This window comes from Myotis lucifugus, unplaced genomic scaffold (assembly GCF_000147115.1).
Source record: "Myotis lucifugus unplaced genomic scaffold, Myoluc2.0 scaffold_304, whole genome shotgun sequence".
NCBI lineage: Eukaryota > Metazoa > Chordata > Mammalia > Chiroptera > Vespertilionidae > Myotis > Myotis lucifugus.
Window position 1 is genome coordinate 595,744 of NW_005871352.1, and position 24,140 is coordinate 619,883.

Genomic DNA, 24,140 nt, shown 5'->3' on the forward strand with positions numbered 1-24,140 from the left:
GGGGTTGGGGGGGGGGTTTGACACATGAATAACGTCCATGGCAGGGAAAGGAAGGAAGACCCTGTCTTCTGTGTGTGCTTGCTTAGCAGCTGGGCTGGGCTGGGCTGGGTGGATGCACAGGCAAGTAAGGAGTTGGTCAGGATGCATGGAATTTCCTTACCCACTAGCTGAGCCTAAATCATAACAGGCTTTAAGATACCCTCCCTGTGCACTCCCAGGCTGAGCCCCCGCTCCTGTAACGTTCTGTCCTTTGGGAGGCCAGGGGAGCCAGTCCGGGCAGAGACTGGAGAGGAAATCAGGAGAGGAGGGAAGGGGGAGGCAGGGTTCTTTGTTTCTCTCCTCAGGCTCCGGACAATTCACATCCTTTGGGGAGATCTTGGCTATTCAGAGCATGCTCTGAGCGCTTGCCTGGAAATTTGTCAGTGCTTCTTTGGCTACATCATTTTCCACTCTCATTCACTTTCTGATCATGACACTTTTTCAGTAAATTTGAAAACAAATATCCAAGCAATCAGAATGTCATTGCCAAGGCATTATAAACAGCTTCTAATGGTGCGCACCCGTACCGAAAACACACACTAAATATTTGCATCTCGAGTGTGCGGGTATGAATTTTCAGGGCTACTCTGTGGTCTGGATACAGAACGTCTCCGTGAGCACAGAGCAGGAATTTAATTGCTTCTGGGAAACAAAATCCATCAATAATAAAGTTCTTCTATATCAGATGGAGTTTATAAATGTGATCAAAAGACTATCCTGTAAAAAGAACACACTCATAAATCCTTACAATGAGAAGAGCGTTTTCCAGTGATACACAGTTTCCGGTGTTTTTCATTGTCTCCTGCTCAATTTCTGCAAGTTAGCAAAGCTTCAGAGAGAGGTTTCTAGATCTTTATCTTATAATGCAGTTGTTTCTCAAATTCCAGAACACTCATTTGCCAGGTAGAAGGCATCCTTAGGACTTAACATAGGCACAAAGAGAGGAAATCTGCAAATAGATTTGGCAGCTCATTTATTGCTTTGCCAGATACAATCCTGAGAGTGGAGGAGGCCAGCATTCTTTGTCAACTACAGAATAATTTTACATCAGCACTTGGTCAACAATTCTTTAGTGGGAGGGGGAGGTTTGACCTACTTTATACAAACAATTAATTGCAAAGCTGGAATACAAGAAATTAGGTAGCTCCGGTTCTCTGTAACTGAATGAATTTGGCTTCTGTACTCCAACCTCCAAATGTTACTAAGGTGAAGGTTACAATCAAAAGGGGGAGGAAACTGGGGTGGCACAGCCAGCTTTTGCTCATTCAGAAAAAGAAGGGCTATGAGTTAGTTCCAAAGAACAGTGAAAAATGCCTCCTTTGGAATATGTCTCTCATTTTATTGCTTGCTGTTCTGAATGAGATCCTCTTCTCCCTTCATCCCTTGGGCTCTTGGAAAAAGTTCTTGAGGAGAAAATTTTACCCCAAATTATAGTGCAGTTGGGACCTAGTAATAAAGAATTGAGTAGCCCTTTCAGTAAGTTGAAAGGGTTAAAGAGAATAAAACGGGGCAGAGAAAGACTTTTGTGCTTAGCAGATATCTTGCAGAAAGCTTGCAGCCTTGAGCACAGCATAGCTCAGATAACTAGAAGACACCTGGCATGGGAGGAACCAAGGACAGACCAGACCCTTATGTCAGCAGAGCGGCTCACAGCCAGCAAGGATTAATAAAAACCTATCTCTCCCTGTCCTCTTCGCTGATGCCTTTCTCCGTCTCAGCCCACCTGCGCCCAGGTGGTCAGAATAAAATCTTTTTTGAACATTATGGCCTCGTGTCATAGGTGCGCGACCCCAGCCCACTCCAGACCTTTCACAAGTGTAGTTTCATTTTATGCTTTTTCTTATTCTGTTATGTTGTTGGTCTGGCCTCCCAGAGTCTGAGAACATAAATCAAAGCACCAGTGATAAAGTACATTCTTCTACAGGAATCTCTCCTTCAAATGTCGCCAGTCAGTCAGCAGGCATTTGTGAGCGGGAAGGAAGAAGGTAAAAAAGAGTTGATAACAGTCAATGTTTATTAAGCATGCACCATGCACCAGCGTGGCTTTAGGGATTGTATATCACACAATGCCCACAACCTCCAAGAGTAACAGTATTCTTCTCATTTTATGGATAAGGTAAAACTATGGGTAAAAGTTTGAACAGCCAGTAACTGGCAGCATTTATTAATGCAGAATAGTTCCCTTAACCACTACCCTTAACTAGCAGGAACTTTCACATTAGTGAGTACACTAAACCCTCACAATAATCCAACTGCAAAGTATTATTATTATTATTATTCCCATTTTGCCCATTGGAATAATTCAGCACAAGTTAACTTTCTCAGGGTCACCCTTAGTAAGGGCCAGAGCCAGAATTTAAACCCTTCCAAAGGCTTTCTTTGTTCTTTCTCCTACTCTACATTGCTTCCACCAAGCACTTGGCATGCATATTCTCAAAGAGATTTAGTGCCCAACTTTGTATTTAATAAGGCAAATATAAGTGCAAAACAGACACAGGACCTAGAAATACAATTTTAAGATACTGTCTCTTTTCTGAGAGGAAAAAGTGGATGGGGCATTGTGTTGGCAAGGAGGAGAGTGGGCTTTCGTTTTCAAAGATGACATGTGGGAAAGGGCGTTTGTCTCTGTAGCTTACAGGAGGGATGGAAGGACATGCCCAGGCTGCCAGGTGATGGGATTTTGTATCAAGTGCAATGGTGATGGTTGCAAGTGATGGGAAACTCCAGTGCAGGGACTTCACCTGGAGTGAGTTCAACAAGAAGCCCAGTGGTAGGAGACCTCAAGCGTTGGTTCAGCTGTTCACAGATGCCACTGGAGCTTAGGCTCTTTCTCTTCCTACCCCTGCTCCCTTATCAGGTTGGCCCTCTCCTCTTGAGAATCACACGAAATTTGTCATAAAGTCGGGAACCAAAGGGAAGAAGAGTGCATCTGTGACACTGGGACCATGTTTGCAGAAATGCAGAGGCTTCCTCAGACTCTACCTGCCCCAGATGACTCCCACTTAGGTCTCATCCATCAGGGGGGTGTCCCGTGGCCACCCCAGCAGACAGGGAGGCTGGGAAAACAAGTGCTTCCCTGGACATGTGCCCCCAGCAGAACTGCTTCCCTATATGGATGGGGTAGGGTGGGATATCCCAGACAGCACGCCTTGGGTTAGGAGGCTAGTGTGGAGAGGAGTTAGGCAGCAGGGCTGTACTTGGGAGAAAGAGGATGTTAATGAGGAAGAATGGCCTTGTGCCTTTGTAGTTATCTTTCCATTTAAATGGCCTCCGAGCATCACACTGGGATGCTTCCTTCCTTCCCTCATCCTGTTCTTGACTCTCTTCACCCTTCTGCCCCGACCCCACACCAATAGGCCTTTGGGCTAGATAATGTTGATGATTATCAGATCATCTGACTCTGCTTTTTTTTTAAATTCTTGCAAATAATAGGCATTGAATAAATTATTACTGAATTAATACTTAATGAGATGAGGAAATTCCAGGCAAATATCAGCGGGCCAGGGCCTTTGACTTCATGGCCAGAAGGTCTCACTTCATCAGAAGAGAAGCTACTCAGAGCCAATGGAAGGCATCGGGAGGCCCCTGATATCAGAATCCACATGTACCAATGTCAGCTAAGTGGCCTGACTCAGACAAGAGCACTCTGAGGGGGCCTCGGACTCTTGGGCCTCGGGTCAACACTGCCCTGTTTGATCTTGTTGCTGTTCATGTGATTATAGCTCCATGTCCTCCTTCTTTGTCTTGCAGAGCCAGCTGTCCCAGGCGCTGAACGGGCTGTCGGACAGGGCCAAAGAAGCCAAGGAGTTCCTGGTGCAGCTCCGCAACATGGTCCAGCAGATCCAGGTACCTGAGGCAGCAGCACCTGAGCCAGGCAGCAAACCCCATAGGATAAGATGAAACTATGTGATGAGGGAGATTGTTTCTTCTCTGTTATTTCTATGTGTTGTGGGGAAAATCCCATTTCTTTTCTTCTGCTCTGTCTCTTCCATTACATACAAACACACATACAGACCAGCTTCTGGCATGTTCCTTCTTGAGGTGTTACGTTTGCCAGTAGCCAGAAAGAACCTGGTTTTCCAAGTAGTTCCCATCTTCCACACAGAGGTCCTAATTTTCCACTGCTGTGTATTTAGAAAGAGGTCTACTTCTTTGTGAATGTAGAGTCATTGTTGTTGAGTTTTTTAAACTCTATAGGTTCCCAAAGCACCTTGCAATGATTATATCTTATCTAATGGTAACAAACAAATCGCACTTACTCTTTTTTTTCTTCCTTCTTCCCTTCCTTTTCTTCCTCTTTCCTTCTTTTCTACCCTAGAGTGATGCTTCTCCTCTACTTAGATACTTAAATATTTTTCAACCACGATCTCCTGGTGACTATAATTTCAGATTGCTTTATCTGGACACAATGACCAATAGATCAGCCAGCATCTGGAAGCTGGTGAATTCTTCCCTAGAGCTAAAGGAGAAGCCATAAATTGCATGACATGCTAAAATAATGACTTTCTGCACTATTTACCAGAGAAGTAACCTGAGCTCTTTCCTCCATTAAATTGTCTTTCTGAACTAATAATTAACCCATGTCAAGGCGGAAATGGTTTTTTTACTGTAAGTCAGCCTTCTTTCTAAATCATCTCACACTGATTTCTTTGCCTATTTTTGGTATATATGCCCATGTTAAAATTTCTAATTCCTTAACAACCTAACAGTTGTACACGTCCTTCTATTTCTCAAGCAATAGAGCCTCTTCTTTGCTTTTCTGGCATAAAATATGCAGCCCCAGGCTTGCCTCTGAACCCCACCTCTTCCTCAGACAAAGCTTTCCTTCTGGTCCAAATCACAGCCTATGAGGAGAAAGCTCCCCTCTCCCTCCCAGTATTGCCCTGCATGGGACAGAGAGCGCTCTTACATGATGTTTTCCGGGGGCTTCTCTGAGAACTCAAAGCAAGTGCCACAAAAAACAAAACTTAACATTGCTTATAATTTAGTGAAAGAATCTCTTAAAATTAATGTGTAATGAATTTAAAAAATGTAGATCCAGCATTCAATTTAAGCACCGTGGGGAAGCTATCATTCATTTAGAATGTGGTCACTTTCCCCCACAGCTGTTGGTTCATGTCTGACTTTAACAACCTACCCATTTCTGTTCGCTTGGCTTTCCTTAATGAAAGGAGCACTTTTGTCCATGATTATTCTTACAAACTTCAGGTGTCGTCTGATTATGGTTTAATATTGAAGACCATTGCCATTCTCTTTCTTATTTCTTTCCCTGAATTCAGTGACTCTTTCATCTCTTGTGCCTTAACAGTACCCACCCCCTCAGGCAACCAGCCTTTCTGAATGTCACCTTCCACCAAACACAGCTGAACATACGCCAGCCTTCAAAAGGATTCATGTGCAACTCTGCAAACAAAGCTTGATTTTATTTAATATAATTCAGACTTTGGAGACGATTCCCTTTTGCTAAAAATAAGTTGATCAAGTGATATTCTCCCTTTTTTATCTAAATTTAGAGCAAAACACAACCACTATAAAATGAAATTTATACAGTTACTTTTGAGATGGCAAATGTGCATTGTGGATAGAGCTCTCCTTCCTTCCCTTCAGTGGGGATCTCTACCCCACAGTGGACGGGCGAGCTCTGTTTTCTCTGGCGCCTTCTGGCTGAGAGGTGTGCTCTCTCACACAGGAGAACAGTGTGGAGTTTGAGGCCTGCCTGGTGGCCCAGTGTGATGCCCTCATCGATGCCCTCAACAGGAGGAAAGCCCAGCTGCTTGCACGCGTCAACAAGGAGCATGAGCACAAGCTGAAGGTGAGTGCTGGGCCGTGGGGCGGCCAGAAAGTCATGGGGCTGGGCTCTGAGGGCTGTGACAACAGGCTAGACGGGAGGGGGAAGCAGGATGCCCACAGCCTTGGGTGGCCAGTGGCCTGGCTGGCAAGGGGTGGGCATAGCCCTTTATTCACCACTCGCTTCTTCATTTCACTCATCAATATTAGTGGAGTGACTCCTCTGGGTCAGAAATTGCTTTGGGTACAGGTATAATAAAATAAATAAAGATCCCTGCCCTCATGGGGCTTATATTTACCAGGAAGGATAAATAATAAGCAAGATAAGTAAGGAAGATCCAGTATATTAGTGAAAAGTGCTAAGAAAACAGTAAGGAAACAGGGCTGGGGAATACTGGGAATGGTGGTTGAAATTTTAGGCAGCGTGATCAGAGTGGCCATGCAGAGACATAAAGTGTGTTTGAATCGGGAAATGGAGTCTGTACTTCCCAGAAAGCAAACAAGACTTGTCTTAACTTTGAAGTGAATCGTGCATTTGGACAGCTGTACACACTTGTCATCACAAGGTGGAATCAATCAGTTACAAGTCTGGGTCCCTATTGGCAGAAGGACTGTCCTGGAGCAGGTGATACCCCTTCACGGCCCCATTGGAGCAGGACAGCAGCAGCTGAGAGCAGGCTGGGTAGATGGGAAGAGCCCAGCTGAGGGGAGCTCAGAAGTAGGAAGTCACCACAGGTCCACATACATGGCCAGCAAGCCTGTGGGTGGCAATCAGCGGATGGTGGGTGTGCAGTGTGTAGTGTTGGCCTGGGGTTGGGTGGGGGGTGGGGAATGAGGTATGACCATAAGCTCTCTGTTGGGGTCGGGCGGTCGGCATCAGGGAGCTTCCACAGTGGGCAGCGGTGAGTGGGCACAACCGAGGGGAGCTGAGAGCTGGTGACCATTGCAGTTAATACCAGGTATCCACGCAAGTCTGGAACAGGCTCTAGTCCAGTGATGACAAACCTTTTAAGCTCAGAGGTGACATGCGAACTCATTTTTTTGGTTGATTTTTCTTTGTTAAATGGCATTTAAATATATAAAATAAATATCAAAAATATAAGTCTTTGTTTTACTATGGTTGCAAATATCAAAAAATTTCTGTATGTGACACGGCACCAGAGTTAAGTTAGGGTTTTTCAAAATGCTGACACGCCGAGCTCAAAAGGTTCGCCATCACTGCCCTAGAAGATAAGAGAACTGCCCCACGTCTAAAAGACTAAGATCCAGTAGGAGACCCAAGGAAAAGTTTGAAAATGAAGAAATAAGAGAACACAACTGACAAGATTTTAGACTACAGCTTGGTGGCAGGAAAGCTTCAAGCCAGGCCAGTATCCAGCTCGTGGTTATGAGAAACAAGGCAGGAAACCAGGTGCTAACAGGGGCATGGAGGCCTGGGCAAGCCTGCAGCAAGACTGCCATGCTGAGCGCTGAACAGCAGTCACCAGTCCTTCCTATGTGCCCCACCCCCACACCAGGAGCCGGAGCTCAGGCGCACAGGGAGCCGGGCAGCACCATAAAGAGCACCATTTCCCCTGGAAGATGCCCACTTCTCCCCAGAGGTGAAGAAAACCCCCACTCCAGCTGCCTCCTCTAAGGCCCCCTCCTCCAATGCCCACCTGCTGCTCCTCAAAACACATGAAGAGCCACATACCTGCTTCTTCCTTCCCCAAAGCCAGGGCCATCGTGCGGCTGGAATATAATCCTTTCTCCCCTGCCTCTGTGACTTGCCCAGCTGTCACTGAAGGGGCCTGTGGAATGGAGGCGGACAGAAGGCTGAGCTGTGACCAAGGGGCCCAGCCCAGAAGGAGCTGACGAGAGCTATGCCCATGATGAAGGCGGCCAGTGAGACCTCCCCTGGCGCTGGGTCAGAACCATGTCTCTGAGCGTTCCTGGTGAGATGGCAAAAGCACAATTTGATCAAAGAGAGGCACGGCAGAGTCCTTGATAGAGAAAACTGCACATCCTGAAGTTGAATCTGAACCAGGAGTGCGGAAAGAAAAGTGTCCCAGGCTGGGGATTATAACACTCCTTCCAGAGAGACCAATACTGTTTCCTGGTGCTGAGTCTAACTGGAAGACCCTCCCAGGTTCATCTTCCAACCAACTCGGGCCCCGCCTGGTGGAGCCAGTGCCCTGGAGCTGAAGGTAATCAGGAGGCCCTGGGCTTTCCAAGGAGGCACCTGTGTGGTGCTTAATTCGCAAAGTGTGGGATAATGGCTAGTTGTACCTACATGGCTTTCTTTAGTTCAGTGGTTCTCAACCTTGGCTGCACATTAGAATCACCTGGGAACCTTTTTAAAATCCTGATTTCTGGGCCTCATCCTCCAGAAATTCTGTCTCTTTGTTACTAATGTTGTGGCCCCACCCCATAACAAAGAAACAGAATTTCCGGAGGAGAAGGCCCAGAAATCAGGATTTTAAAAAGATTCCCAGGTGACTCTAATGTGCAGCCAAGGTTGAGAACCACTGCTCTAGCTCATCAGTTCCCAGACTCCAGTCTCCTAAAGTCTGGGATCAAGTTATTTGCTTTTGAATTCCCTGAAGGACCACTGGGCTGTGTCTCATGGCAACATATGTAGTGATTCCTAATATGTGGGGAGGAAAGTGGGAGCAGTATTAAAACCACTGTTTTTTACCCAAAAAATTCCCTGAAAGTTTTATCAGGTGGAGATCAATCTTATCGATTTAGCTGCAACAACCTGGGAAATATTTCTACCCCATAAACATTTTCCTCCAAGATAGTCACGTTAGGTCTGAGTGAAACATTCTTCAAGAGTCGCCATTTTTTTTTAAACTGAATTAAAATCCAGACATGCTCTGAAACGTGATTCTATAGTTGCCCAGGGAGCAACACAAGAATGAGCATCCTTGGCAACCAAGCCCCGGCTTTCCTAATAGCAATCGCTCACACTTGGGGCACCTGCTCTGGGGCAGCGCTGTGCAAACCATGTTGCAGGGATCAACTCCTCAATTCCTCCCAACACCTCCACAAGGTCATTCTTACTCTTATCCCCATTCTAGAGGTGAGAAGCCATGGCACCATGATATTAGGAACTGGTCCAAGGATCCAGGATTCCAGTGCTGGTAACCTGGCTTCGGAGCCCAGAATCTGTACTGCCACTGGCTGGTAGAAGCACAATGCACACAGAAGGCCTGTCCCCACCCCCACCATCTCATCAGTCCGCCAGCACCTAATGCACACCTGCTAGGAGCTGAGTGCTGGGCGGGGGAGCCGGGGAGGAGAGAGGAGGTGGCTCAGGATGAGACGTGCCCTTCCAGAGCTTACATTTCAGGGGATGAGATAAATCACACCCACAGAGGACTTCAACACAGGTAGAGAGTGAGCTTTCAGAGGGGAGGTGGCCAGAGCATGGAAGTTAGGAGGAGGGTACAATTACTTGCAGCTGAAAGGGTCACAGAGGGAATCACAGGAGAGCTGGCCCTGGCGTTGCCCAAACTTTGGGAGGTGTGTGCTCGTGGCAGCTTACGTTCTCGCCTGTGGGATTCGGCAGAGCGTGGAGGGAGGCAGACGGTGGTTAGCACACTGCACCCCGGCCTTGCTCCATCCGGGTAGTCATGAGGACTGATCCACGTGTTCTGATTCTGTCGCTGCTCTGCCATTATTAACCGATCGCCACTCTAGCCCTTCATTTTAGCAGCTTCAGAAAGCCAGAACTCTGGTTGCTATAGCAGAACTCAAGATAACCTTTTGAATCAATCACATAGAGTGATCTAAAATAAAAACACAGTTGTCTTTAGGAAATGAGCCGTACAGCTGGGGTTTTCCCTAAATAATGGGCCAATGGTTTTAGTATCTAGCCATAACATTGTAATGTTTTCTCAATGAAATGTCTTCTCTAAAATGTTGTAGACACTTTCCTGGCATTATAAAACGGAACACAGCGAACAGTTTGTGATAAATTATATGGATGGTGACTATCGTGGCAACTTCAAGTTTCCTATTTGGGACGATGTAAGGGCAGGAATCTGGATGGAAGAGGAAATGAGAGATTAAGAAAGCATCACTTATTTATATCAAAAGGTGGCAGAGGGGCATGAAGCTCCCCAGGCCCCTCCTTAGTGCTGCCTCTGCAGATGGTACTGTATGAAAACGCGGTACAGGCTGTGCTGTGGATGCAGATGGAGACCACACAGGAGCGGTTTTAACGCATCACTGGGACTCCGCCCCGCAGGGCGCACTAAAGCTCTTGGGGGCTGCTGAGCAGAGGGGCCTGCCCTCATTTCACTCTGCCCAGGGCGGAGTTCCCTGCCCCAGATCCCAAAGGGCCATGGAAACCGGAGACAGGTGGCTGGGTGTCCCCCGCGGCAGCAAAGCTGTTCTGTCTTCTGTCTGGAGCGATTTGTTTCTCTGCTGTTTCAGCTGATTGTATCTGTCACTGCTTCTAAAAACAGCCAGCAGTGCCGACGCCAGCCTCCCTGTCTCCCGCGCTGCTGTTCTCCTCCTGCCCTTTCCCTTTCTTGTCACTTCTGTTGCTACTCGGATTTGTGAGAAAGGACTGGCCTTTCAGGGACATCACTTGCCAAGCACAGTTCTTGCTGTCTTTGTTGGCTAACCCATCCCTCACAGTCCGGCAGGGATCATCTTATGGTCTTCCGCTTCCTTTGGCCGAGTTCTCTGGGGAAGCTTTTTGCTGACAAAGAGGAGAGTTGTGTGTGTGTGTGTGTGTGTGTGTGTGTGTGTGTGTGTGTGTGTGTTCTGGCAACTTTCTCTTCCTGAGCAATCCCAAAGGCTGGGGGTGCTGGAGAGCGAGCGTGTATAAAGGCAGCCTTTACAGTCTGCTCAGGCCCTCTCTGAGAGCGCTGATGGCTTGAGCACATGGAGCAGTTCTGCTTCAGAGGCAAGACGGAGCTGGGTGGTGAAGAGCCCAGTCAGTGTCTGTGTCAGAGAGAATGGGGTTTGAGGACACCCTTTATCATTTACTGGGTCTGTAACTGTGGGCAAGTGTTAAGTCTCCATTTCTTTTACCTGTAAAATAAGGCTGAAGTAGTCATCACTTCATCTGACATTGAAAAACGCTGAACACAGTACCCAAAAAGTATTTGCTGTTATTATTGATGTTATTAAGGAGAGAGAATGACTGAAAGTCTGGTTTCCCTCAGCACACTGAAGAAGGGCTCCTAGAGGCTTACTCTTCATAAACCATCTATATATATAAAAGCCTAAGCAACGGTTACGACCGGTCAATACGTACTGACCACCAGGGGGAAAACACTCAACGCAGGAGCTGCCCCCTGGTGGGCAGTGCGCTCCCACAGCCAACCTCCTGCAGCCACAATCACCGGCCAGGCCGAAAAACCCCACTTATGCACGAGTTCGTGCACCGGGCCTCTAGTAGTTTATAGTGTAGAATTAGCCTATGCATGGGTGTCACTGTCTCTGAACCTCAGACATTCTTTAGTGGCCTGAGTTTATAATTGATCATCCTACAAAATAGTTCACAAAGTTGGGTGAGCTATTTTTAAAAGCTTTTTTTAAAAAAGGCTTTGAGACATATGCAGATGTGGCCATATTTTAGGAAAACTATTTGAAATGTAAATCACAGTTGATACTATTTTGTGATTTGAAAAAAGCACTGGGAGCCAAATATCTATTTTCAGGATGTGGTGAACTAAAGCAAATGTCTGAAAGCTACTGGAGAGAAGGAAAGCTTTTGAACTTTCAAGAAATATTACCAGGTCATATTTGGAACTCCTGGGCAATATCCTCCTGATGAACAGATAGACTGGATCCCAGGTGCCTGTCCTGTCTGCATGTTTGTTAACAACCTTCCCAGGTCTTCCCTCGCTGAGTAAGGCCCTAAGTATTGTCCTCTCTGTGAGATCCTCACAGGGAATTTGTGACAAGTTACAGTAAATTGTCTCATTAATGAGATCTATGCTTTTCTCAGGAACTTTACAAATGCTAGTTTTCATTTGCTAAACCCAAAGAAATATCAGATAATTATTGTTATTTATGTAATGTTCAGAATTTGAAATAATCTTAAGTGTATTTTTTCCCTTTATTGAATAAGATATTACAAATGTGTCCTTATCCCCCCAATGTCCCCTCTCTATCTCCAATATTTTTTAATGAATTCATATGTTGAATAGTGTGTGATAGGTGTCTTAATTACCTTTCAACTCCAAGAGCCTCTGGAAAAAGAAAGTTATGGTTATTCAAAAATATTCTGGGAAAGTATATTCTTTAATTTCCATATGTGGTTGGTAAAACATACCAACAAAATTACTCAGTGAGAATGTCGAGGGATATTGACAAAGCTAACTGTTTTATGTAGCTTTTCATATTTATAGAGGGTCTCCATATCCCAATTGTAATTATCTATAGAATGCTTGATTTTGAATCTTACTGTACTGTTGTATTTTGTGAGAATCATTATTATTATCATCATCATTATCTTTGTTATTATTTACTATGTATTTCCTGTTATGGTCCCATTATGTTTGTTAAAAACTACTTATATGGCCATATCACTGAGTACAAATTTACACTAGGGATATTATTGGCTTGTCAAACTGCTTACTTCAGCTATTTTACCATTGATTCATAATAGGCGAGAGAGAGAGAGAGAGAGAGAGAGAGAGAGAGAGAGATTGATTGGGGAGGGAGGTAAGGAAGAAAGAAGAAAGGGAAGAAGGAATATCTGCTCAAGTTCACAAAGAATTTTAAAATAATTATATAGCATTTGACTGGCTACAGCTATTACTAGAAAGAAAAGACAACAAATTTAAGCCAATAATCAGCTCAATCCCAATAAAACTACTACTGGCTAAGAGTTCAATTAATCTATTAGAATGAAGACATTTGGAAAAATTAGGCACACTGTAAACAACTTCAAACCGTCAGCTGCTCTCATCAGAACTCGTTAGGGGCCCAACTCTAATAATTAAGCCACAATTATTATTGATTGCAAGCCTGTTATTATGGGCAATTCCTTTCAGTTTCATTTGGCAAATTCTGTGGTCCTCTGCTTCCCACCATGTAGGAGCAAAAGTCACAGAAGGTCTGTATGGTGGCATGTGACCAAATAAAGATGTTCTTTCTCAAAAAAAAAAAAGTTTCAGTGAATGTAATGATAATATGGGAGATAACATTCAACTCTAGGAAAATAACAGGAGAATTCTTTATTGTATTCAATGAATCTAATGGCCAAGGTGCTTTACCTGTAACTCACAAATGAGGCCACAACATTAGTAACAAAGTAACAGAATTTCCGGAGGATGAGGCCCAGAAATCAGGATTTTAAAAAGATTCCCACGTGAATCAAATGTGCAGCCAAGGTTGAGAACCACTGCTTTAAGACATGATGGTACACATAGAAACTCCCCCATTGACCAAAATGACCTGTGAAGAATAAATTCAAGCACGCATCTTTAAAGTACTTGTACCTCAAATAGAAAAAAAATGGATTACCTCATAATTAGGGGAATTGTTTTTAAACTGTGATGGGATAGTATACATTATATTTTAAAAGAATTTCTTGAACCAGGAGAAATAGAATGTTAATATTTACTTAGACTAAAAATTCATTAGTGGTATCCCTCCAGATGCTATGATGAGCATGCTATGAGAAAAAGTATTTATTAAAAAGAAAAAATAAAGAGAGGTGAGATGATTTGATTTTTCCCCATCTCCCTTTCAATTGTTTTGGAAAGTATATGTAATAATCTTCAAAGGAAAATAAATTTATAATAACAAATGGAAAGAGGGAACAAGGAAAAGACATCAAATAATTAGTTAAACTCCTGTAGTTATTATCTATGAAATCTGGACTGCTGGATGTTTCTGAGGCTTTTGCAAAGTAGCATGAATATCCGCATGTGAGTGATTGCGATTCCCAGGAAAATCTTGTTCAACTCTGTGCTTCAGAAACCACCTCAGGATTTGGGTCACTGAGCAGAGGACACACAGGATGAACATCTCTGAAGAAAGAAACTTTTCAGGGGCTGTCCTGCGTTTGACACTGAGCAGAGACAACTTCCCAGACGCAGAAACTGCCTTTCTAGGTTAAAGCTGACTCACAGCTTGGCAAATAGGACAGCCTTTAAAACTGCTTTCCAAAATGAGCTGATTCTAAGTAGGTTATTCCTAAAACTTAATTCTGCAGCCATCTCTCTCTGGCTTACTGGTCATTAGCTCATTGTTTTCCAACAAGTCCCACCTCCACCCCCACTCCACCACCCACCTGAAGAGTCAGATTGAGACAGGAACTGGGTTCAGGTGATGTCTACTGTTTAGAAGGAAGAAGAAGCGGTGGGAGAAGGTGGGTTACTGTGCTCCAGCGCGGGATCTGCAGCCGAACCTCAAGTGGCTCAGCTCCTTCACAAACTCTCTGTGACCCCCCACTTCCAGCAGCTCAGGGCCATCCGCTTCCCAAGAGGAGAGTAAGGGGGACCTGTGGAAGATGTCCTTGGAGGTACCAAGGTAGCCAGGTTCTCATGATTTCAATCTGCAAGACTTTCTGGTGGGTCCTGTTGTTACAAGTTCCTGTAAGAGCCATTATCCAGGCTGTCCTCTGGGGTCGTTGTCCACAGCAGACATTGCCACAAAATAGTCTCATAAATTCAGTTTTGCTCCATGATGCTCTTGGATTCTGGTTTGAAGAAGCTTTCCAAAGTCCCGGTTTGCTTCTTTTCTACTCTGCCATTTTTGGACCATTCTGTTCTGTCATCGATCCTAGGTGGTTCGAGACCAGATCTCTCACTGCACAGTGAAATTGCGCCAGACCACGGGTCTCATGGAGTACTGCCTGGAGGTGATAAAGGAAAATGATCCTAGTGGCTTTTTGCAGGTAAGTATCAATTAGTTTCTGCTTCAGATCCTCAATGCCCCATGAGATTGACTCTACCAAGGCCAGATTCCAACCAGTCCTAAGTATGAAAGGTTTCTATCTTCTTGACACCTCCTACTGTCAATATGTCCATGATTTCCGGCCCCCCCCCAAAAGTGACATTTTTCAATTCCTTGGATGTCTCGTGATTTCTTCAGTATTAGTTGTTTTAGTGAGATGCTATGATGTCAGTTGAATTTTATTTAACTTTCAATCCCAATGGTTAAGGGACCTTTCATTAAGGAATATGTAGATCACTTGCAAGTCACTTCCTGTCAAACTGGCCAAGAATGACAGAGACTAAATATAAGAAATGAAAGCGCTCTCTGCCAAAGAATAGAGTGATACATGAAGAGGTTGATGTCTTAAAGTGTAACAAATCCCATTCTACAGGTTATCATAGGCAGCCTCTCTAAACTACTCATTTCCAATTATGACAGGGTACCCACACCTCAGGTGAGAATCAGGGTTGTTGGTTCTAGTAGGAGTCATTAGTCAGCAACATAGCATTATTTAATGTTGCTGGCTTTAAGCTGATCTGTCCTAAACAGCATAATCATCCATCCAGGTTTGTCTATTAGACCCATTAACAGCTGCTGATTTTTATATCACCCCCTCTGACTCACAAAAGTGTCCAGATTTGCCTGATAAATCATGGGTCACCCTCACCCTTACCGGCTCCTCACCACCTGCACAGAGTCAGGAAGGTGTGAGTCCCAAGAAAGGTTGCTGGTGACACTCGGGCAGAGTTGAGGGCAGTGTCCTGTGGCCAGTGTGGTGGTGTATTTCTTAGGCTGTGGTCTTTGATGTGACTAGATTTCTGACGCCCTCATAAGGAGAGTGCACCTGACTGAGGACCAGTGGGGGAAAGGCACGCTCACTCCCAGGATGACCACAGACTTCGACTTGAGTCTGGACAACAGCCCTCTGCTGCAGTCCATTCACCAGCTCGACTTCGTGCAGATGAAAGGTGGGTGCCTGGGTCCCCCCAGTCATAGTACCAGCCGAGTGGAGACTGGTGCTTGAAGCAGGGTCCAGGCAAACAAAAGGCAGCTGCCAGGTTTATAAATCACCTGAGAGGTGGGAAGGTAAACACACACGCCTGTGGTTAATGTTACAAAACCCGGAATGGCTCCTGTCTTACTGTGTAATGGACACGTACCTGGTAGCTGTGTAACCTACCTCTCAGAACAAACTCAGTGCTTGTCAGTTTGAGAATCTTAGGGATTTCAGAGGCTCAGCATCAGAGAACAGCGGGGGGGGGGGGGTGAAGAGAGAGAGAGAGCGAGAGAGAGAGAGAGAGAGAGAGAGAAAGAGAAGAGAGAGAGAGAGAATCACAGTACATAAATGTTATCTTATTGCAAAAAGTAAAAAAGTAACCCAGGCCCTGGCCAGCTTGGCTCAGTGGATAGAGCGTCAGCCTGTGGACTGAAGGGTCCCAGATTCGATTCCAGCCAAGGGCACATGCCTGGGTTGTGGGCTCGATCCCCAGTGGGGGGTGTGGAGGAGGCAGCCCATCGGTTGTTCTCTCTCATCATTGGTGTTTCTATCTCTCCTTCTCCCTTCCTCTCTAAAATCAATAAAGAAATACAAAATATATTTTTTTAAAAAAGTAACCCAGAAATATTGACAAAAATCAAGAGAGTTCAGAGTTGCAATGACTGCTTCCCCATGGGTAGACAGTGAGCAAATGATTGGACATGGATTAGTGGGAAACTGAAGGATCAGCGGCTTGCCAGTACTGGTCAGAAAAATTGGGCCTGGATGAAGAAAATAAAAATTTGAAATAAATGTTAACGTTTTTATTTATGTGATTAAAGGCTATGGCAATATTTCTGAGATTTGGGGGTGGCTGAGGGAAAGGAAACATACTTAAAATTATCTTAAGGAAATTAACGCTTTCAAATCAAAATTAAAACTCAAACCAATCATGCAATGATATTTTAATGGCAGCGTAAGTCATATCCATTTGAAAAATATTTCTGATAGGATTTTTTTTTACTTTTTATATTGAAATAATTATATATTTACAGGGAGTTGCAATAGTAAGGAGAGGCCCGGTGTACCTTTAATCCAGTTTCTATCAATGGTTACATCTTGCATAACTAGCAAATAATGTCAAAACCAGGAAGTCGACATTGGCACATTGTGTGTGTCTAGTCCTCCGCCATTTTGTCAGGTGGGTAGCCATCACTGAGGTCGAGGTGCAGAACTATTGCATCACCACAGAGAGCTCCCTCGGGCTCCCCCTTCAGTCAGCCACACCCCTCCCTCCACATCCCCAACCCCGGGCAGTCATGGGTCTGTTCTCTGCATGATTAGTCACTTTCTGATATTTCCGTAAGAAATTGATTTTCTCTTTGCTCCTCCCAACTTAAGCATTCACATAATAAATGACTTGAAAGACACGTACTTTAAAATTTTTGTCTCCTAGGAAAAATCTACATGCTTCCTTTATCAGACAGACAGAACCATGTAACTCTGCAAGGTGTAGGGCCATGTGCTGATGGCCCACGTCACGAAGTGAAGTGTAGCTTCTTAATGGATCTTTACCCTCCTTTATTTCCAGTTTTCTCATTTCGTTGTTCACTATGTATTGCTATGGGACAATGCCCTCATTCACACTGAAGTAGAGTATAGACTGCAAACAAAAATGCTCTGCTGCAGTGACAAGAATGCTTAGCATTTGTAGACTGCTTACCAAATCACTCTTCTTAGTGCTTTCCGTGGATTAACTCATTTTATTCTCACCGCGCTACGAGGCAGCTGAGGAAACTGAGGCACAGGAAGACTGAGTTACTTGCCTAGACTCACCCAGCTAGTGAGTGCCAGGCCCCGGATTCAAAGCCAGGGAGCGTGGCTGCGGAATCCACACCTGCTGCTTCCCGTTTGTACTGCAAAGCTAGTGCCTTACTAAGCGGCTTCTTCCAGGAATCACTAAATTCCTCTCTGAAACTTAGAAATTTAGTTTTTTGTTGCAGCAACTCTTTCTTGCTGTTCAAATATTCTTCTTTTCCCTGGCTGATGTGGCTTCGTTGGTTGAGCATTGTCCCGTGCACTGAGAGGTCAGCGGTTCGATTCCTGGTCAGGACACATGTCTGGATTGCCGGCTAGATCTCCAGTGGGGGTGTGCAGGAGGCAGATGTTTCCCTCTCTCTCTCTCTCTCTCTCTCAAATTAAATAAAAACGTATTTTAAAATAAATAAATATGCCCTAGCCGGTTTGGGTCAGTGGATAGAGCGTCGGCCTGCGTACTGAAGGGTCCCGTGTTCAATTCCGGACAAGGGCACATGCCCAGGTTGCAGGCTTCATCCCCAGGGGGCATGTAGGGGGCAGCCAATCAATAATCCTCTCTCTCATCATTGATGTTTCTCTCTCCCTCTCCCTTCCTCTCTGAAATCAATAAAAATATTTTTAAATAAATAAAAATAATTTTTTTCTTTAACACCTATGCAGTAGCCTGTGAAATACAGCCATCTGAGTAGTGGTTAGAGCCCCTCCATCAGCATCTCTCTGTACCCAATTCTTTCAAGGAGGTAAAATCGTTCAAAGGTTATGTCACAAGCAGCTCAAAGGAGAAAATATGTCACAAAAGGACAATGTAAGGGCTTTTGGTGGGAGAGAAAAAAATTGAGCCAACCCGGTTAGCCGTGCTGATGGGGCAGGAGAGGAGGGACAGGTGGAGGATGTGAGCCTCCAGACGCTGAAGAGCTTCTATCAGCTGGCAGGGCCTCTCCTCCCCCATTCACTGTCACTGAGTCTTGTCCTTCTGCCCGCCGTGGAGACCAGGCCACTTGATAGGATGGTAACCATTGTGTTGGAGTGCACAGGCCCTTCATCTTATCTGGGAACTTCAGGTTTATGGACTAGGCCTCACAGACCTCATTCCTAAAGCATCGTCACTCGGCTGTTCAGGCAGCACCAGAGAGAAGCGTGGACCCAGCTGTGTGGACAGCCCATTATGCTGTGCATACAGCAGAGAGGGCCAAGCTCTCTATAGGCCCAAATGCACAACACACAGCACAAGTTCAGCCGGGACACAACATTATGCAGAACAGTCATGTATGAAGGTGATATAATAGGCCATTGCAGAGGAGGCTGGATTATTCCCTTCTCCTTTTCTTTTTAACACTTCATCTTAATGTAATTTACTTCTGATTGGTGTCCCTCTGCAGAGTTCATTTATATGCTTTGTTTTGTGCTCCTTAAAGTTTAGTTCAGTGAGAGCCATTCCTCTTTAGAATCTGAATCATGTTTATCTGTCAGATGCTTGCGATGGAAGGGAAAAGCCAAAGCTCAGGATGCCCTGGAACTTGACTGGCTGTTGTGAAGACTTCCACTGGCCTCTTTGATATCTGTTAACATCTAGACATCTGTATCAGTGTAGCTTTAGACTTTATTTTTTAGTATATTTGCAGTCATTTAATAAACTGCACTTTCATAGCTTATCAGTAAAAAAATATCTCAAGAAACTGCACCCCCACCGTAACCGGTTTGGTTCAGTGGATAGAGCGTCGGCCTGAGGACTGAAGGGTCCCAGGTTCGATTCCGGTCAAGGGCATGTACCTTGGTTTCGGGCACATCCCCAGTAGGGAGTGTGCAGGAGGCAGCTGGTCGATGTTTCTCTCTCATCAATGTTTCTAACTCTCTATCCCTCTCCCTTCCTCTCTGTAAAAAATCAATAAAATATATTTAAAAGAAAAAGAAACTGCACCCCAAAATCCATGTATAAATGACCAAAATTTAAATAGCATTTTAAGGAACCTGAACACTGTGAAACTAACAATATGTGTAAGTCAGTGTTTTTAATGGTTCCAATTGTCTTCTAACTGTGGGTTATAGTAGAAAGTTAAAATATTTTCCAAATTACTTAAAATATACATTTAAAGTTATGACTCAAACCGACAGCTAAAATTTCTACTTACTTTTTTCTTTTCTTTTTTTTCTTACTTCTTGAGTCAAAATTTTAACATCCCTTTGGTTTTGGTATTTCATCTCAGATGCCTTTTTTTTTTTCTTGATATGAAAGAAGATAGTTCTGTTGTTGGTTTTCACATGTTTCCATTTAGGCCAGTTACTATTTGGCAAGAATGCACTGCTTAAAATTATTCTATTAACTAAGGATTTAACTAATCTGATCTTTCTGATTTCACATCACCCCCAAGCAATTGAGATCTAAGTGGAGATTGCTGGTACCTGCTTTGTTCAAACATCCCAAAATTTTAACGACATGTTCTCTGGTTGCATTTTGATTAGAAAATTATCTTATCCTCCTTCTATACTATTGGGAGTGGTGTTTGATCTCTCAGACTTTTCTTTTATAAAAAACAATAGATTAAGCGTTGTTTTCTGTTTTTATTCGTTTTTGTGTGTGGTTAGTTTTGGGGGGGGGGTATTTGGGAGGGTTGTTTGTTTGTTTGTTTAGTTTTTCCTTAATTCTAAGTTGGTATTGTCAGCTTTTCCCAGGTCATGGGAAGGAGATTTTAAGATTATTTTCCTAAAAGGGCTCTGCTGCTTGGCTCAGAATAGATTCCTACGCCCTCCCAGAAAAATATTACCCCACAATGTCTAAGTATACAAAGTGTCCCAAGATTCACTAGTCTGGGTGGTGAAGTAAAACACCAGTGTGTTCATTCTGAACCAGATGAAACAGTCACTTAACACTCCACCTAGCCTTTCTAGCACATATACCAACAGCTGTGAATCCCCTAACTGCCTCTACTCACCTAAGACCCATTTAACTTTATTAACTGGTATTGAATGTAAGAGCTCTGAGTATGTACCAAGGTCATGGGCAAAGACAGTGTGACCTTAACAGACTCCCCTATAAACCATGGAGAAAGTTCGCCCAGAGGTTTGGCAGCGGAGACGAGCCCACATAATACTTGCATGTAATCTGTTCATGCATGTAATCTGTTCATGGTTTGGGGGGCCTAAAAGGCATGTCCTCAAAACCTGTGTTCATGTTTAACCTTGACAATGTAGTAGTGATGGCTTGCCAGAAACAGCTTCCTCTAAAGCAGCGGTTCTCAACCTGTGGGTCGAGACCCCTTTGGCGGTCGAACGACCCTTTCACAGGGGTCGCCTAAGACCATCCTGCATATCAGATATTTACATTACGATTCATAACAGTAGCAAGATAACAGTTATGAAGTAGCAACAGAAATAATTTTATGGTTGGGTCACAACATGAGGAACTGTATTTAAAGGGCCAGAGGTTGAGAACCACTGCTAAAGTCTAAACTTTCCCTTAGATGCCATTTGTATTGTTCAGCCACCATAAAAGAAATGAGTTCACAAAGGAACCTTCAGACAAGGTGACTCAGCAAAATTGCATTCCCAACTACCATGGGTTGCATGGTGAAACATTTCATTAATCCATGCCATCAATTCTTGGGAGGCTTTATCATTCCCATATAGGAACCAAAAAGAAACTTCCCTTTGGAATTGAGGGTGGGGACTTCCCTCTAGTGCACTATTACTAAACAGCCAACTAGAGAGGCAGCAGAATGCAGTGTAAGCTGCGGTGAAACATTTCATTAATCCATGCCATCAGTTCCTGGGAGGCTTTATCGTTCCCATATAGAAACCAAAAAGAAACTTCCCTTTGGAATTGAGGGTGGGGACTTCCCTCTAGTGCACTATTACTAAACAGCCAACTAGAGAGGCAGCAGAATGCAGTGTAAGCTTGGCTCTAAATCCCAGCCCTGCCACTTACCAGCCATGAAACCTTTCTGTTTCAGTTTCCTCCTCTACAAAATTGAGATAATACCAGTACCAGTTACTGTGGGGTTGTTGTGAAAATTCAATGAGTGAATACACGTAAAACTTCACCCCACCATCATGCATTCAGTAAGTGCACAAGGCCACCACCTATCATTATTTCTTCTTGTCCATAGTGGGAGGCCCACTTCCCTTTGAGTGTCCTCCTACTCCTGCTACCTTTCACCGAGGAATTCCGAGTGGCTGTGACTGTTCACTATCTGAAGGATTAGGGGGAAATATTAAATGAATGTGAAAAATCTGAGATATAATTTGAACGAAATGGACTTAAAAAGTTAAAACACTTGAAAACTTTGGTATAAGAAGACACTGTTGTAAAATTTAATTTTGAGCCATAGCTCTACCAGGCCCCTTCAAGGAAGTCAGTAAGAACAGCTGCCCCTTTCTAAGGGGTGAGACTTTCAGCCTGAAGCTGGATTTTATGGGCTCAAAGAATGCTAAGTTCTAGAATTCTATCAGATAGGGGAAATTAGTTCTTTAGGAAAGAAACCCACAATGATGTCTAGGAATGATCACAAAAGTGTCAAGATCAAGATAGCTATGGTAGCTTCAGTAACAAGAGTTTCAATAAAATAAAACCTTTTTTCTTGTAGTTCAGCCCAGGAACTGTGATGCTATCCATTTTCAAACCACAAAAGGTAAAATAATTTGGAAATACTTTGGATTCTTGTAGACCATTTATTTTATACCCAATAAACTAAAACGGGGTAACATAACACCCACTGTCAAATGTTTTTCTAAAATGTCAACCGTAATGTTGTCACATTTGCCTTTTATATGCAACTTCACTTTGGGGTGATTAATGAAAAAGAAAAAATAATTCTGAGCACATTGAGAAATAGATTTAGACTATGCAAATAGTAGTAGTCTCTCTAGTAGTCTCTCTCTCTCTCTCTCTCTCTCTCTCTCTGCCCCTTTTTTGTTTGCTTATTTGTTTAAACCTGGGACAATGTTAAGATCTGAAGACTAGTGAGTGGTTAGATTTTTTTCTACCCTTTTGGTCTTTTAAAATGTACCCACTGAGGACTTATACTAGTAAGTGAGGTTCACATGTTTTAATTATACATGACACTATGTATTTCAATTAACATTTTAATTATGCCTGTGTCCATATAGGGAAATTTGAGTTTCTTATCAGTCATTACAAGCATTCGTACATTCAAGTGAAACCTTATTGGTTTCTTATTGTGACCTTATTCTTTGATTTTAAAATTGATAACATGTAGACTTTCCTGAAACATGAACAAAGGTAAAATGAGACTGATAGGGGAGCTAATGAAATAAAGAGAGTTCTAGAAATTGTTGATTTATGGAAGTTCTAACCAATATGGCCAGTTAAGAGCAACTATCCCCAAGGAGAATCATTCCTTGTCTTTAGAAGCCCTTTGAAGAATGGTTAGTTTGAACTTGTCTTATTTTACTCCACAGTTAATATACTAAAGTGTATTTCTTTTATATGGAAAATATTTAAATGACAAAGTAATTTCCTAACATGTATAATAACCTAAAGTTAACCCTCTAGCCAGAACCGGTTTGGCTCAGTGGATAGAGCGTCGGCCTGCGGACTCAAGGGTCCCAGGTTCGATTCCGGTCAAGGGCATGTACCTTGGTTTCAGGCACATCCCCAGTGGGGGGTGTGCAGGAGGCAGCTGATCAGTGTTTCTCTCTAATCGATGTTTCTAACTCTCTATCCCTCTCCCTTCCTCTCTGTAGAAAATCAATTAAACATATTTAAAAAAATTCTTAAAGTTAACCCTCTAATTACAACGCATTGGTGATACCTGTTTGTGTTTATATGGTCATTAGAATTGTTAGAAGGAGTTATGTCTTCTCTCTCTTCCTTCCTCCATCCAGTCCTGTAGTCTTTCTATTGAACGAGGCGATGAATGTATCTCCTTTCTCCATGTCCAGATGTTCTGGGATTTCTGGGGCTAAGGACGCCATTGTTCTCTGATAAGATCCACCTGAACTCTATGCCATTGACACTTGAAACATGATGTCCCTTCCTAAACTGATCACCTCCAATTAACACAGCAGTTCTCAACCTTTGGGGGTCGAACGACCCTTTCACAGGGGTCGCCTAAGACCATCGGAAAACACATATATAATTACATATTATTTTTGTGATTAATCACTATGCTTTAATTATGTTCAATTTGTAACAATGAAATTGGGGGTCACCACAACATGAGGAACTGTATTAAAGGGTTGTGGCATTAGGAAGGTTGAGAACCACTGAATTAATAGGTCATAATTTTAATTTAATTATATTTGCTCTAGTAACTCAGGCATGGTTTTCTCGTAATGTATCACAGTCTTTTCTTAAGTATAAGATAATTGACCTGCTTCACCTTCACATCTCTCATGGTATATATAGTCACTGCTTTTGTTTCATAGGTTACCCAGCATAGAACCTGTTTCCTATATTGCTATTAAATTAACCGTCCTCTGGGTTGGGGTGACTGGCAAGGGGAGCAGATTTAATTCAATACATGACATTCAGAGTCCAGTTTGGGAACAGCATACCTCTTCCACAATTAGCTTTTGTTCATCTAAATGTCCCTGGATGTGAGCCAAACTGCCATCTCCTATTTTATGTTATGTATTTTTTGAAATATATTTTATTGATTTTTTACAGAGA

General features: G+C 43.6%; 1 protein-coding gene across 1 annotated transcript in view; it reads left to right on the top strand.

Annotated features, from left to right (window-relative positions):
- Positions 1-24,140, top strand: part of TRIM9 (tripartite motif containing 9) — an 89,660-nt gene that overhangs the window by 41,455 nt on the left and 24,065 nt on the right. The window contains exons 2-5 of the mRNA XM_006100227.3: positions 3,790-3,885; positions 5,729-5,851; positions 14,567-14,677; positions 15,533-15,686. Coding sequence (XP_006100289.1) covers positions 3,790-3,885; positions 5,729-5,851; positions 14,567-14,677; positions 15,533-15,686 — 484 coding nt within the window. The remainder of the gene's footprint in view (positions 1-3,789; positions 3,886-5,728; positions 5,852-14,566; positions 14,678-15,532; positions 15,687-24,140) is intronic.